Here is a 12455-nt window from a genome sequence, read left to right on the forward strand (position 1 = left end):
AAAGTGGTAAATGAATCTGTTTTTCTCTCTGTAACTGCAGGTGTGATGGGCGAATATGAGCCAAAGATTGAAGTGCAGTTTCCTGAAGTTGTCCCCGTTGCTAAGAGCTCCACTGTCAAACTGGAATGTTTTGCACTCGGAAAGTACGTCCCGCTGTGAATTGTTACGCCACTTTCATAACTACACACTGAGCTGTTTGCTTTGCCATTGTAAGCTGCATGGTAAGAGCAAAAAAAAAAAAATACTCTTCTTGTTTCACAGACTGTAAAGAAAAGAAACACTCACAACTTCATGTTTCATGTTATTTCTACTTAAAAGCACTTTATTGCTAATATTCATTATTCTTTCTCATATATTAAGTGAAGGTAGATCTCAATAATATACCAAAATACTCATTGGCCATTTTTAGTTTTGCAGCTCTAATATTTGAAAGTTGCTTTCAAAGACATTTGTGAAATGCATAAATTTGTATAATTGAAATTGTGCAAATTCAATAATTGTAGAAAGATTTTTAAATTCTACACATAATATTTGTACAAGCCTTCTTCATTTTTCTGTCACAAAAAGGTGGCTCCATATCCATATAAGTCAAATAAACAATCAACAACCAATGAATATATTAGCATGGACTGTCACCAGTTTATTATGTTAAACACCAGTGTTGATATATGTTGTTTTTGCGTGTGTGTGTATTTTTGTGGTTTTAGCCCTGTGCCAACAATCAGCTGGAAAAAAGTGGATGGAGCCTCCTTTACCAGGAAGGTGGACATAAATAAAGCCAGTGGAGTTTTAGAAATCCCTTACTTCCAGCAGGAGGATGCCGGGATGTACGAATGTGTGGCAGAGAACAGCAGAGGAAAAAACTCGGTGAAAGGAAAGCTGTCTTATTACGGTGAGCAGGAGCGCGGTTTGCCTGTGTTTGATCTCAAACTTACCTTACTTCACACCTCTCAGAGATTAAAAAAATATCTCATGCCTTCAACCTGTCAGTCTTCTTCCTCATATGTCATGTAGTTTCAGAGACTTTTACCAAATCCTTTACCCACTGATTCATAACCTTATTTAAACCTCTTCAGAGGTTCACTGCTCTGAAGTATGATTGAAAATCTTTCGAACAGGAGTGCGCCATTGGCGTGGAGTGTAACAGAAAGTTTTATATGTTGTCATGCAATCTGTGGTTTTTATTAGAGCCTGTATACAACTGCATCATATAGTGGGATGTGGTAGTAAATTAACCTATTACCAGTAGTACAGTTCAGACAAGCTCCTTATTGAGCCAGCAGGTAAGACGGCGCACACAGATTTATACCACCTTTCAGAGAGGCGTGATTTTTCCTTCACCACACTGGACTTATGGACCATATTCTGAAAAAGCTTTTAGCAGTCCTTGATTAAGTATTTTTATGGTTTTTCTCTCCATTATTTTGCAGTTTATGCATTGATGATATCTGCCCACGAGTCCCAATAGGGATGTGCTTGAGTGAAATCATCAAATCCAGATTTTTCTTTCCTGTGAAGGAGGATGTCTTTGATATGATAATAGGGTTTTTTTTTTTGCAGGAGCTGTGGGTTAGATGAAATGCTCACAGTACCTGTTGGTAGGCTGAGGACTGAATATGCATTACTCCAAGCAGTAGCATGGCTGACAATGCTTAAAATAAGTAAAATGATCAAGTGTTATGGTCATGTTCTAAACAAGGTAGTGATTTTTCAGCAACTTATATAGCTAGAGCGCTGGCCTCTGTGCCTCATCTCAGCTACAGTTGTGGGGAAGTCATGTTTCTCTTTGTAAGATTTAAGTCGTGTCTCATCTCAAAGCCCCACAGATTGACCAGCTGCCAGGTGATAAAAATCAGTAATCTCATTTTAAAGTCCCATAGACAGGGGCTTGTGGGACATCCATCAACTCTGCAGAAGAATAGAAGAATCAATACGGGGATGTGGAGCTAGTGACAACAAAACAGAACGAGCACAGTAACAATAAGGGTCGGCCTCTCTCCTTTCATTCCCCGCTTAATTGTCCTTCTGCAGTTCCAAGGGGTTTTAAGTAATCAGATCATGGTTTACTGCATTCGAATGGGCTCAGTCTCAATCAGATTGACTTTGTGTAGAAGTCACTTGCATGGCTTCTTCCATTCCATTATGTTATCTCAGACAACCTCATTTGTAATGTTGTTAACAGGCTGTCATGCACTCCTGTTTCTATAGTCACACATTTTCAGTACTTTGCACATTTACCATACTAAATGTACTTCCCTCTATCAAAATGATCATTAAAATAACCATTTGATAACAAAATATTATCGGATCTCTACTGAACAGGAAATGCACCCATAGCTACTCATATTGCTTTACAAAGAGTTGTATTCACAGACACAATAGTCCATAAAAGCAGCCATCCTTTCTTCCATATAAAGATTTGTTGTTTGTTTGTCTTTTATGTTATTAAACAGCAGAATTTTTTTATATGGCAGTAACCCCACCCCTATGCTAAGGTTCATAAAATGCGGTACAACTAATTTATATTGATTGTCTTATTAAATAATCACATTTTGATCTGAAATGACACCATTTATAAAACACTGTATTTTAAATGGAAAATGATTGGCTGAAGTTGCTGTACGTGGGTGAGGAGCTCCTTTGCAAAAAAACCTCCTTGGCACTGAATGTGCTATAGGTGCTAATACTTTATGATATTATTATTATTACATTATTAAAGTAGCACACCTAATCAAGCCTGACTGACTCTCATTGACCCTGGCAGGGTGTCATGCATTTGCGTGGGTGCTTCCTGGGGTCCATAAATCTTATATAAGGTGCTGGCTATTTGTGCGGCAGGAAAACCACCATTATGTCTTTAAATTGATATGACAAGTGTCAAAAAGTCACGTGCCTATGTTACCAACTGCACTGCGGAAAGCAAAGAAGCAGAGAGCCATTGTTAGTGTCAGTGGACCCGCATCTTTTTAAACTTCTACACTTTACCGTGGATGGTCTCACCTATTCACTATTGATTTTTCTCTGTGCTAACCTTATAAAGCATTACTTATTTATATATTTTCCATGTCGAGGTCAGCTTCAAGTTAATTAGGAGTACATTTATGATTTGTGCCCTTGAATGCTTTTTAAAGAAGTAATTGCCGTGCTTGGCTAATTCATAGATTTTTTTTTTCAAATTCCGCTGCTTGAGGTAATGCTAAGGCATGTGTTTAGGTATAAAGTGTTAATTAAAAAAATATATATATATATATTTAAATATGTGTGTGTGTGTGTGTGTGTGTGTGTGTGTGTGTGTGTGTGTGTGTGTGTGTGTGTGTGTGTATTTTGACTTTCTAGCTGCACCTCACTTTACTGAAAAGCCTCAGGATGTACAGAAGACCATTGATGAGACTCTGGTGTGGGAATGCAAGGCCAGTGGCAAACCAAAACCCTCGTACCGCTGGCTGAAGAATGGAGAGCCTCTGGACCCCATGGAGGTAAAATGGATTTCTTCCTAAACTGAGATTTCTTACATTGCTGCAAAGACACATAAAAAAGCCAATTCCCTCCTCTGTGCAGCACTGGCCCCCACAAAAAAGCACAACAAAAATAGAAAGAAACAAATGAAAAATAAATTAAAATAATACAAAATGGGTAAAAAAAAAAAAAAAGAAAGAAAAGGATCTTACCTTTGATCACAAAATCAGTCTGAAACAAAGAAGCATCACCTTTTCAGACTGAATTGTCAAATTAACTTTGGCTGAATTGTCAAACACTGAAGATTCTTTTTAACCACACACATAATAAACATGCACTGTGTGCTTACTTTTCTCCTTAGATTTGGTTCCATAAAAGATGCATTTAATTACCAGCATAAAAACATACTAATTTGTCCTCTCCACCTCTAATCAATACCAAGTAGTACGAAGGTGTGCTTTGAAAACAAGCACATTAAGACTACTGAAAGACTGAAGTATATAGGCTAGTAGTTAAATGGTATTGTTATTGTTAGCAGCATAGCAATATTTCTTTTTCCGTCAACAGCCCTTAACCAGTTCATTGGGTGGAGATGAACGTAATTTAATGTGTAAGATGAAAGATGATAAGATCACAGCAGATTCCTGCAGTAACACGCAGTGCATCTTGGTTAAAGGATGCACTGCGTGTTACTGCGCTGTTTTGCTGGGATTCACTTTGCTTCGAAGCAAATAATGCTTCCAACTCATAGGCTTGTACTTGGCAAGAACATATCAATTTGAAATGCCTCTATTTGCTTGGGACTAAATTTGGCATCAAACGTGTGTGTGTATGTGCCGGGGGTGGGTGTTTGTATGTGTTTTGCAAAGGAGCCAAAGTGATGCCATTTTCTGCCTGTCATCAACTGGGGACTTTGTCGACAATTTAGCGCTCAATCTCACTCTTATCTGCAACTCTCAATTTGATCATTAAGTCTCTCCTCTCTGGGGAGGGTGAGAAATGCCTTATCATCCAAAGTGCATTTCACATTTAGGCAATTTGCCTTGTTTTGTGTTATTGTGCTGCTGGAGTGAGTGTGCTTTCTGCCTAAAAAGACCAGCTCTAGAGAATCACAGTCACCGATTGTGTCAGAATTTGGGCTGGGTGTAATGGGCTCAAAACTGGACAGTTCCTATTTAGTTTGGACATGCTTTTAAAGGGGGGGCTGGTGGGGTTTTGTTGTCTGGAACTGAGATAGGTACCCCAAATATGTGGCACTTTAATTTAAGAGCTTAATGTCAACACACAAGCACCAAGGAAGATTACGTTTTTGCCATTATGACACCAAAGTATTAATCTGCAAAGTCTGTATGAGGAGCAGCTTAAGTCTGAATCTGTAAAAATAGGCAATATTATTTTAAACATTTTATCTCTGAGCCATTTCAAGTTTTATTTAATTTGAAGGCCCACACATGCTTAACCACAGGAAGCCCTTATCATTCCACATGTGCATTTGCAGCATTGATTAGTAAATAACTGTAAAACTTCCTTTGGCAGGTAGCCAAGGTAACATATTCTCTGTACATGTGGCTATATTAATGAGGTGGGGTGTTACCATTTTCAAAATGCCACCGTCAACCGCGGCAACAGTAAATCAATTTCCAAACCCAAAGGTCAGCAGTGTAGAAGGAGAGGGAGCAGGAGGGGAAGGCCAAGGGGGCCATTTGTTATTCCTCATTAGAATGGATCAGTTCTCTCTCCCTCCTCTCTGTCTCAGCATCCTCAGCGCTTTCTTTCTCTTTCTTAAGCTATCTTTCAAGCTTTTTCCTCCCTCTCCACCTCATTTTCCGTCTGTTCCAAGGGAATTAAATGGCGCAGAGGAGAGCTGTCACTTCAAAATGTCACCCCGGCAAAACAAGAACCCACTCATGCTTGTACTTTTTTCACTACACTACCAGCTCCGCCTTTTAGTTACATACACGAGAGATGGTTTCTCTGCCTACGACCCTCAAAACCTGCTACGTGCCTTCCGCAGTTCTAATGGTGTAGTTGCATACCTGCGACAGTCTAGCTACTATAGGTGAGCGATAGGATCACTACAAGATACAGAGAAAGCAGCAACAAGGTGCCCATGACTTAACTTTTCAGAGCTCAGTTTGATAAAGTGTTCATATCAGACAGGAGTCAAGCATAATTAAAGATGCTGATAAAGTAGACAATGCCACAATTTGTCTTCAGTGCTAAGGAGATTGTGATAGAGCTACCACTAAGTGTCAGGGTACAGAATAGTGCAGAATGGCACCAACCTGTGCTTTTATGGGTTCGTAAGTGCACAGCCCTGGGCTTGTGCACTGTGTAACCTGAAAAGAACCATCTATCATCTATTCAAAATCCTCCCTCTCTTTGTGGTCCTCTCCCTCTCTCTTTATCATTTTCTTTTTTCCTTGAATACACATACATGCACCCAGCCGTAGCCAAATTTATGGGACTGCTTATTTTCCACCTGGAAACTGCTGGATGCATCAACACCCAGGACATCCTCTGGCGGTGGTTTTAGTTGCTAGGTCAGCCATGTCTCTTATCTTGTTACTAGTCGTCAGAAAGAACTCTATTTGAAAGTCCTCTGCGGTGTCACAGACTGACGTTAAGGGACAGTCCTTGTCTTTTCAAGTGCCAGTGCTGTAATGATTCCAGACGACAGACAGACTGACGGCAGGACCCTCTGGACTACTTTGTCAGAGGCATTAAAAGGTCCAGCTACACTCTATGGAAAGATCAAGGGCAAGAACAATGAGTGCTGCCACAATTAAATTGGGGTAACTATAAAACGGGAGAAACAAGAGGTGCCAAACCTTGTAAAGGTCAAACGAGCAGTGGAAAGTGAAGAACTTTGTATCAGTTTTATTACGAAGGTGTTTTTGAAGGTATATGTATTCATTTTAAAACAATTAATAGCATTGTATATCTATATCTATATATATTTATAAACTATGTACTGAGTATTTGGTGGAGTAAAAAAAGAGTCAGCAGCAAGTTTGATGTGCTTGATTTTAATTATTGTTCTGTAATGAATATTAATTAAATCTCTCAATATAGCTCTGCCCACTGTAAATCTTTTCAGTCTAGCACTTTTACTGTATCATATACTTATTAAAATACTAATTTTACCGTTAGAGACGTGCTGTCAAGTTCTCCTCGGTTTCAGTAAAACACCAGTTGAAGTGCAGAGTACGTGGAGTACCAGAATACCATCTACAAAGATGGTGGTCCTGATTAGATGCGAACCTTGGAGTGTACTGGGGCATATTTTGCACGTGAGGCAAGAACCTTCAGTTGCTTCCTCGAATATTCTCTAAACTTGTTTGTTGTCTGTCTGTTGAGCAGTTTTAATTTCAGATCATTTTAAGTATTTGATGCATGCATGTGTGTCTTTCTGTCTCCAACAGGACAGAGTTCAGGTGAATAATGGAGTTCTGACAATCAGCAGCTTGAACCTGGCTGACATTGGCATGTTCCAGTGCGTGGCAGAGAACAAGCACGGTCGAATCTTTACCAATGCCGAGCTGAGAGTTGTAGGTAAGACCAAAGATAGAAAGCTGTTCATTTGTCTTAATTAACAAAACAGAATTTAACCCAAGGCTATATCTCTTATACCTGCTAGAATAAAAATGCTAAATACATTTTTCCAGTAACATTCTCCTTTTTTACTCTTTCAGAAAAGTCTTTGCAATACAATAAATATGAGAGACTGAGGAAAAAACACAATTATTTCTGAAGTTCTGTTGCCAGTAGTACTCTAGCTCTGTGCACATGACCTTATTTGATGCTTGTCCATGCCTAGCAAGGCCGAAGTGACTGACATGTTTACTGGACTGAGTGTTTGTGTATACCAGGATAAAACAACTATATGTTGAATAGTTATATATTATGTTATTCAAATATCATCAGGCAGAGTTTTCAGCTAGATCGTCAAGAGGCACATGATAAAATGGCTTGTTTCAGACAGATGATGACCTTAGAGGGTCCACTGATACCAAGCATAACATAAATAAGAACAACTTTTTACTGTCAATTATGCAAATATGCTCATTATGCACAGTTTCCAGAATATTACCAGAAAACCTCCACTTCTTGTGAAGTTCATGGATCACATGCGTTTGTGTTTTTGATGTATGGTTACTTTCGGTAGATGCAGTGTAATTATGGAAGATGAGGCATGTCTCAAAGTACAGCTGCAGTAGCTGACACAATATGCAGTGTATACTGTAGAGTTAGAGTAAAAGGCTTTTGGTTTGGAGAAATTGTCAAAAGGCAGGCACATAATTGGCAACAGGAATTCAGGTTGATGCAATAACATTTGTAAAACTCTCAGGAGCAATGCCACGGCTCGACAGATGAGGTTTAAACGCTTTCTGTTCAGAAACATATCTAACGCTGACAGTCAGCTGAACATAAAGTAACTGCAAGAATGCAGACAGGGTTGATGATGTAAAGGTCACAGAGCCGCTCAGCTTAAATGTTTGGTGCGAAGGTCTAAAATTACTGTAGCAGTAAAACAGTCACCACACAAGAGCTTGGCCACTAATTGTCAGCGATTACTAATACCTAATGCCAATAACTTGTTGTATTGTCACAGAAAGTTAACTGGATTTGCATATTGCATCAGAAATATAATGAATAATTAATAAATAGTTTCAGTTATAAGACATCTAAATATGTTGGAAACTTGAGTAGGTGGATTTGTTTATAATTAACTATGTTAAGCTTGCCTGGCTAATTAAATTCAATTATTATTATTGCTTTTTCTCTTTTCTCAAGTAGAGAATATGACAGACATTGGTCTACGCGACCTGCTTTTAAGTTACCCATTATAAACAGATTGTACTGAAAGTCCCGAGGTCATATAAACCACCCATGTAAACAGAGAAAACGAGGAAGACAGAAACTCTTGGCTTGCTTTTCACACAGAGTGTCAAGAAATAATTGTGAGGGGGCAATATGTGCATAGGTGCAAGCGTACATTGTTGTATAGTGCTGCATACGCACGTGCACCGGCATATGTTGGCAGGTGCTCAGCCATGTCACTGGCGCCAGGCTGTGTATTCACTTTGAAGAGCTTTCTGCTGAGTAGTTTCGCATACAAAACAGCTCCGGACGACGGCGCCTTAGTAATTAAGGCCTAAAGCAACAGCAGCAAAGCCTCCCTCTTGTTTTACATTCGCTCGTTTTGCTTCAGAGTCCCGCGGTTTTATCTTTAATGCATAATGTCGTCCCAAGGAAATCTGGAAAATCACTTTCTTTTCAAATAAAATGTCCCACGTCTGTTCTCCTGCATTTACGGATGCATTACAGTGGATATGTGTGTGTTGAAAGAAAAGGATGTGAGAGCTGACCTGCCTAATGGATTTAGTGACCTGCGTGTTTTAGGAAGCTCAGGCACTCTAGCTCTTCCACCTTGCTCATCGGTCTCTTTTTCTCCCTTTCCTTTTTTTTACGCCTCTCTTGTCTCCCTCACAGTATTCACATGCCTTTCCACTTTTCTTTTCTTTTTTGTCCACCAGCAATTGCTCCAGACTTCTCCCAGAACTTGTTGAAGGCCCAAACTTTGGCCCGACAGGGTGGCGACGTTCTAATCGAATGCAAGCCCAGGATGTCTCCTCGAGGCATGATTTCATGGCGGAAGGGAAAGGAAGCCCTGAGAGAGAGCCACAGGTAACAGGTTTCTTTGTGTTGAGCTGTAAGTGTATTGAGTGGGGGATCACTATTGTTTAGCTTTTCTGCTTTACCTGCAGAATGGTTTTCTTATCGATGTATTCAATTTTTCCCTACTTGATATTCAAGTGACAAATAGCAAAGAGTAAAATCACAGTGTGACACTATGCAATTTGAATTGCATAGTGTGCTCTCTCCCTGCTTTCTGTGTTTCCTTCCTGAACTCTGTTGTAGTCTTCAGGCTGTGCTCAAAGCTGAGTTTCTGCACTGTTTACTTAAGGTAATTGGGCATTCCTAGACTGCGGCACTTGGATCGATGCACTGATCCATCAGCTCATTAGCTGCATGTAAGGCCTGGAGGGTCATTAGAGCACAAGTTAGACGATGAGCCAGACCACCAGCGAGACACGGAAGGAGTGAATCCCCAAAAGGACGGATCAATTGACGGCTGCTGGACATACATTCTTTTATGATAATGTTGGTGACACAAGGGAAACCAGCTATACAACTTGTTTTATTAAAAGTCAGGTTAAGTACAGATCAATGTGATGCCGCTGTGTGCTGGAGAGCATAAGGCAAAAGGAAAAACAAATGTTAATCAGACAAGAAGGAAAAACAAGTCTTCCCCTTGAGACATAATACTGGCTAAGGTAGAAGTAGGAAGTAAAGTTAGTGACTGATGGAGATTTCTACTGTTTGCTCACACAATGCAGCAAATGGATGCATGCAGACATGCACTTTTCCTCAATAATGTGTTTTTTGGGGCAAATATTTTAGGTGTACTGCTTTAATCTGCCATTGTATGATAGTAAATCACTCGCTCTCTGTTTGACAACATCTGTATTTTGAACAGCAGTGCACCAGCAGTAGGTAAAGCTCGCCTGCTGGCAAATCCAGTGATGTAGCAGGGGTTCACATTTCTCTCTTGACATAGGATTAATTGTTCACCTGGCCCAGCAGCTTTTCCACATCTAACCTCTGGGATACCCACTGACACTGCAGTGGGGGGTGCCGGAGGTTTTGTCATGTCTCGGCTCTCTGCTGCAAGAGTGTAGGTTTGGAAATCATGGGGTTCGATTTCTTCACTTCAGAGAAATATTTTATTTGCAGCAGCAAATGGTTGCAAATGGCTGATAAATATTGGGACCAGCTTGCAGATTTATCACCCTCTTAAGTATTGAAGGAAATTGCATCCATACTGCATTATCAATTGTACCTATAAAGGCCAGATTTGCCCTGTGGGATTTAACGTTAGAGCCTTGCCCTGAAGTGGGAAAGATGCATGCAAGACGTTAGGTTCTGACATTATTGCAACATCTCTTGCAAGCCTATTCCCTTGTTCCTGGCTCATTAGCATTTACTTTGCTCCACATCGAAATGGGGGCTGTTACCAATGCTATTACAGCAGTGGCACAACACTAATCCATCCCACTGGCTCAACTAAAGTACCCATAATTCCTTCTAATCTTCCAGGGATAATGTTTTCAAGGATCTGGAGTAGGAGAAAACAAATCAACTAAGAACAATGCGGGATCTGATTAATGAAATCATGCAGGGGTGATACCTACTCCAGCTCGCGTTCCTAGTATTCACAGTATAACGAAATAATTTTATAACAGGGTTTCTGTGCACTTATGTGGAGAACTTTGAGGTCAACGATAAAGTGCTTACCTTAATTTAATTTCAGCGCTGACCACTGCCAGCTATTGCAAAACGGATATAGGAAATAGCTCTCAGGAATATTACCTTTAGATTGAACCACGGTGCTTAAGATCGTTATGCTAAACGGTAGTATATGTATCACTTTATCATGTAATGGCAATCAATTTATAATCCTAGTACTCAAAGAGCTTTCCAGCTGTGTTTCCAGAATGTGCTTCACTTGTGAGTGACACAAGTAGTACCCAAGTATACTGCAAGTTCGTAGTAATACGCTGAGTTAATTATGCAGCGCTTTTTAAGTTGGCTAAAGTAATGTTTTTCATTTACAGCCTCTTGATTTTTGTTGCACCATGGAGAAACAGTGCAGGCTTTTAGATCACAGCCAGAAGCTCACTTTAACACCAGCAAGAAAGGTTGAAGTAAAGTGTCTGTTTACTATATCACACTGCTCAAGCTTTTATTTGCCCCACAAATTTCCCCAGTGCCTTAATTGCTCCAGGGCAACCTTTTAAAGGAAGGGGAACCAAGCAAAAGCATTTCAGGCTGATAATTCTCCTTACATCTTTATCCCACACCTTTACTTTGTAGCTTTGGTGAAGACGAGGCCTGACATTGTCTGCTGCACTGTTTAATGGCAAGTGTTATCCGTGTGACATCTCATATCCATAACTCTTTGTTATAGCCCATTACAAAGGAAAGCCCTCAGTTCAGTTTGGAGAGTACACCCCCAGCTCCGTGGGGAATGGGCACCGTTGAAGGGGCTAATGTATTTTAACTCCTTCAGCCTTTGATGCGACACAGGTCATTTTAAAACATTTTAACGGATCCACGTTGCCTTAAAGGGACCTTTTAAAAATCAGCGTTTAAGCTCCCGTTTCATACCAGTTATTTCTGAAAACCTGGCCTCTAACCGTTACTGTCATGGTCCTGGGTCGGTGACCCAGCGCTTTTAGTTATCATTTTCTAGTTTATGATGATGATGATTATTATTGTTTGAGTTCTGTGTGTTATATTTGGTCTGCCTTTGAGTCTGTCTCTGTCTATGGTGTCACCCCATCTGTTTGTGAATCTGTCTGGTTAGGTCAATGTCTTGTCTGGTTCCATGTGTCTGAGTTTCCTGTTTTATTGTGAAGGTTTGTGTCATATGTGAGTGTGCTCAGTTTACGTTTCCCCTGTCTCGTCAGCTGTGATTTCTCCCAGGTGTGTTCCCCTCCTGTCTCTCATCCCTTGATTCTGCCGTCTGTGTATTTAAGCCCTGTGTTTCTCTGTGTCAGTGTCGCGTCGTACCCTCAACTAGCTGTGTGTTCTGCTTCTATGTTCCTAGTGTTTGGTCTCCTGCTCCAGTTTAGTGTTTCTTTCCAGTGTTTCAGTCCTTGGTTCCGCTGTTCTGACTTTTGGTTTTCTTTTGGTGAGTTTAGTTGTACGAGGTTTTTCCCAGCAATAAAGCTGCGCCTTAAGTTTCACTTCCGTGTCTGAGTTCTGCATTTTGGGTCCACCACTCCTGCTTGCCTGCCACACAGCGATTCATGACAGTTACTCCATAATGTGCAGTTCAGTTGATGATGTGGGAGCTTCTAGTGTGGGTTTGCAGGGCAAGACATTTATTGACAGGATAATTGATTTGTAAGGATACAAATATGGTCAGA

The 12455-nt window shown here is 40.3% G+C and overlaps 1 protein-coding gene across 2 annotated transcripts in view; it reads left to right on the plus strand.

The window, feature by feature from the left end:
• The window catches only part of cntn3a.1 (contactin 3a, tandem duplicate 1), a 77567-nt gene that overhangs the window by 46698 nt on the left and 18414 nt on the right, over window positions 1-12455 (plus strand). For both annotated transcript variants that reach the window (XM_082518233.1, XM_082518234.1), the window contains 5 exons: window positions 41-143; window positions 708-892; window positions 3337-3476; window positions 6882-7011; window positions 8997-9147. In XM_082518233.1, coding sequence (XP_082374359.1) covers window positions 41-143; window positions 708-892; window positions 3337-3476; window positions 6882-7011; window positions 8997-9147 — 709 coding nt within the window. The remainder of the gene's footprint in view (window positions 1-40; window positions 144-707; window positions 893-3336; window positions 3477-6881; window positions 7012-8996; window positions 9148-12455) is intronic.

The sequence above is a fragment of the Aulonocara stuartgranti genome (assembly GCF_965226115.1).
Source record: "Aulonocara stuartgranti genome assembly, chromosome: 20".
Lineage (NCBI taxonomy): Eukaryota > Metazoa > Chordata > Actinopteri > Cichliformes > Cichlidae > Aulonocara > Aulonocara stuartgranti.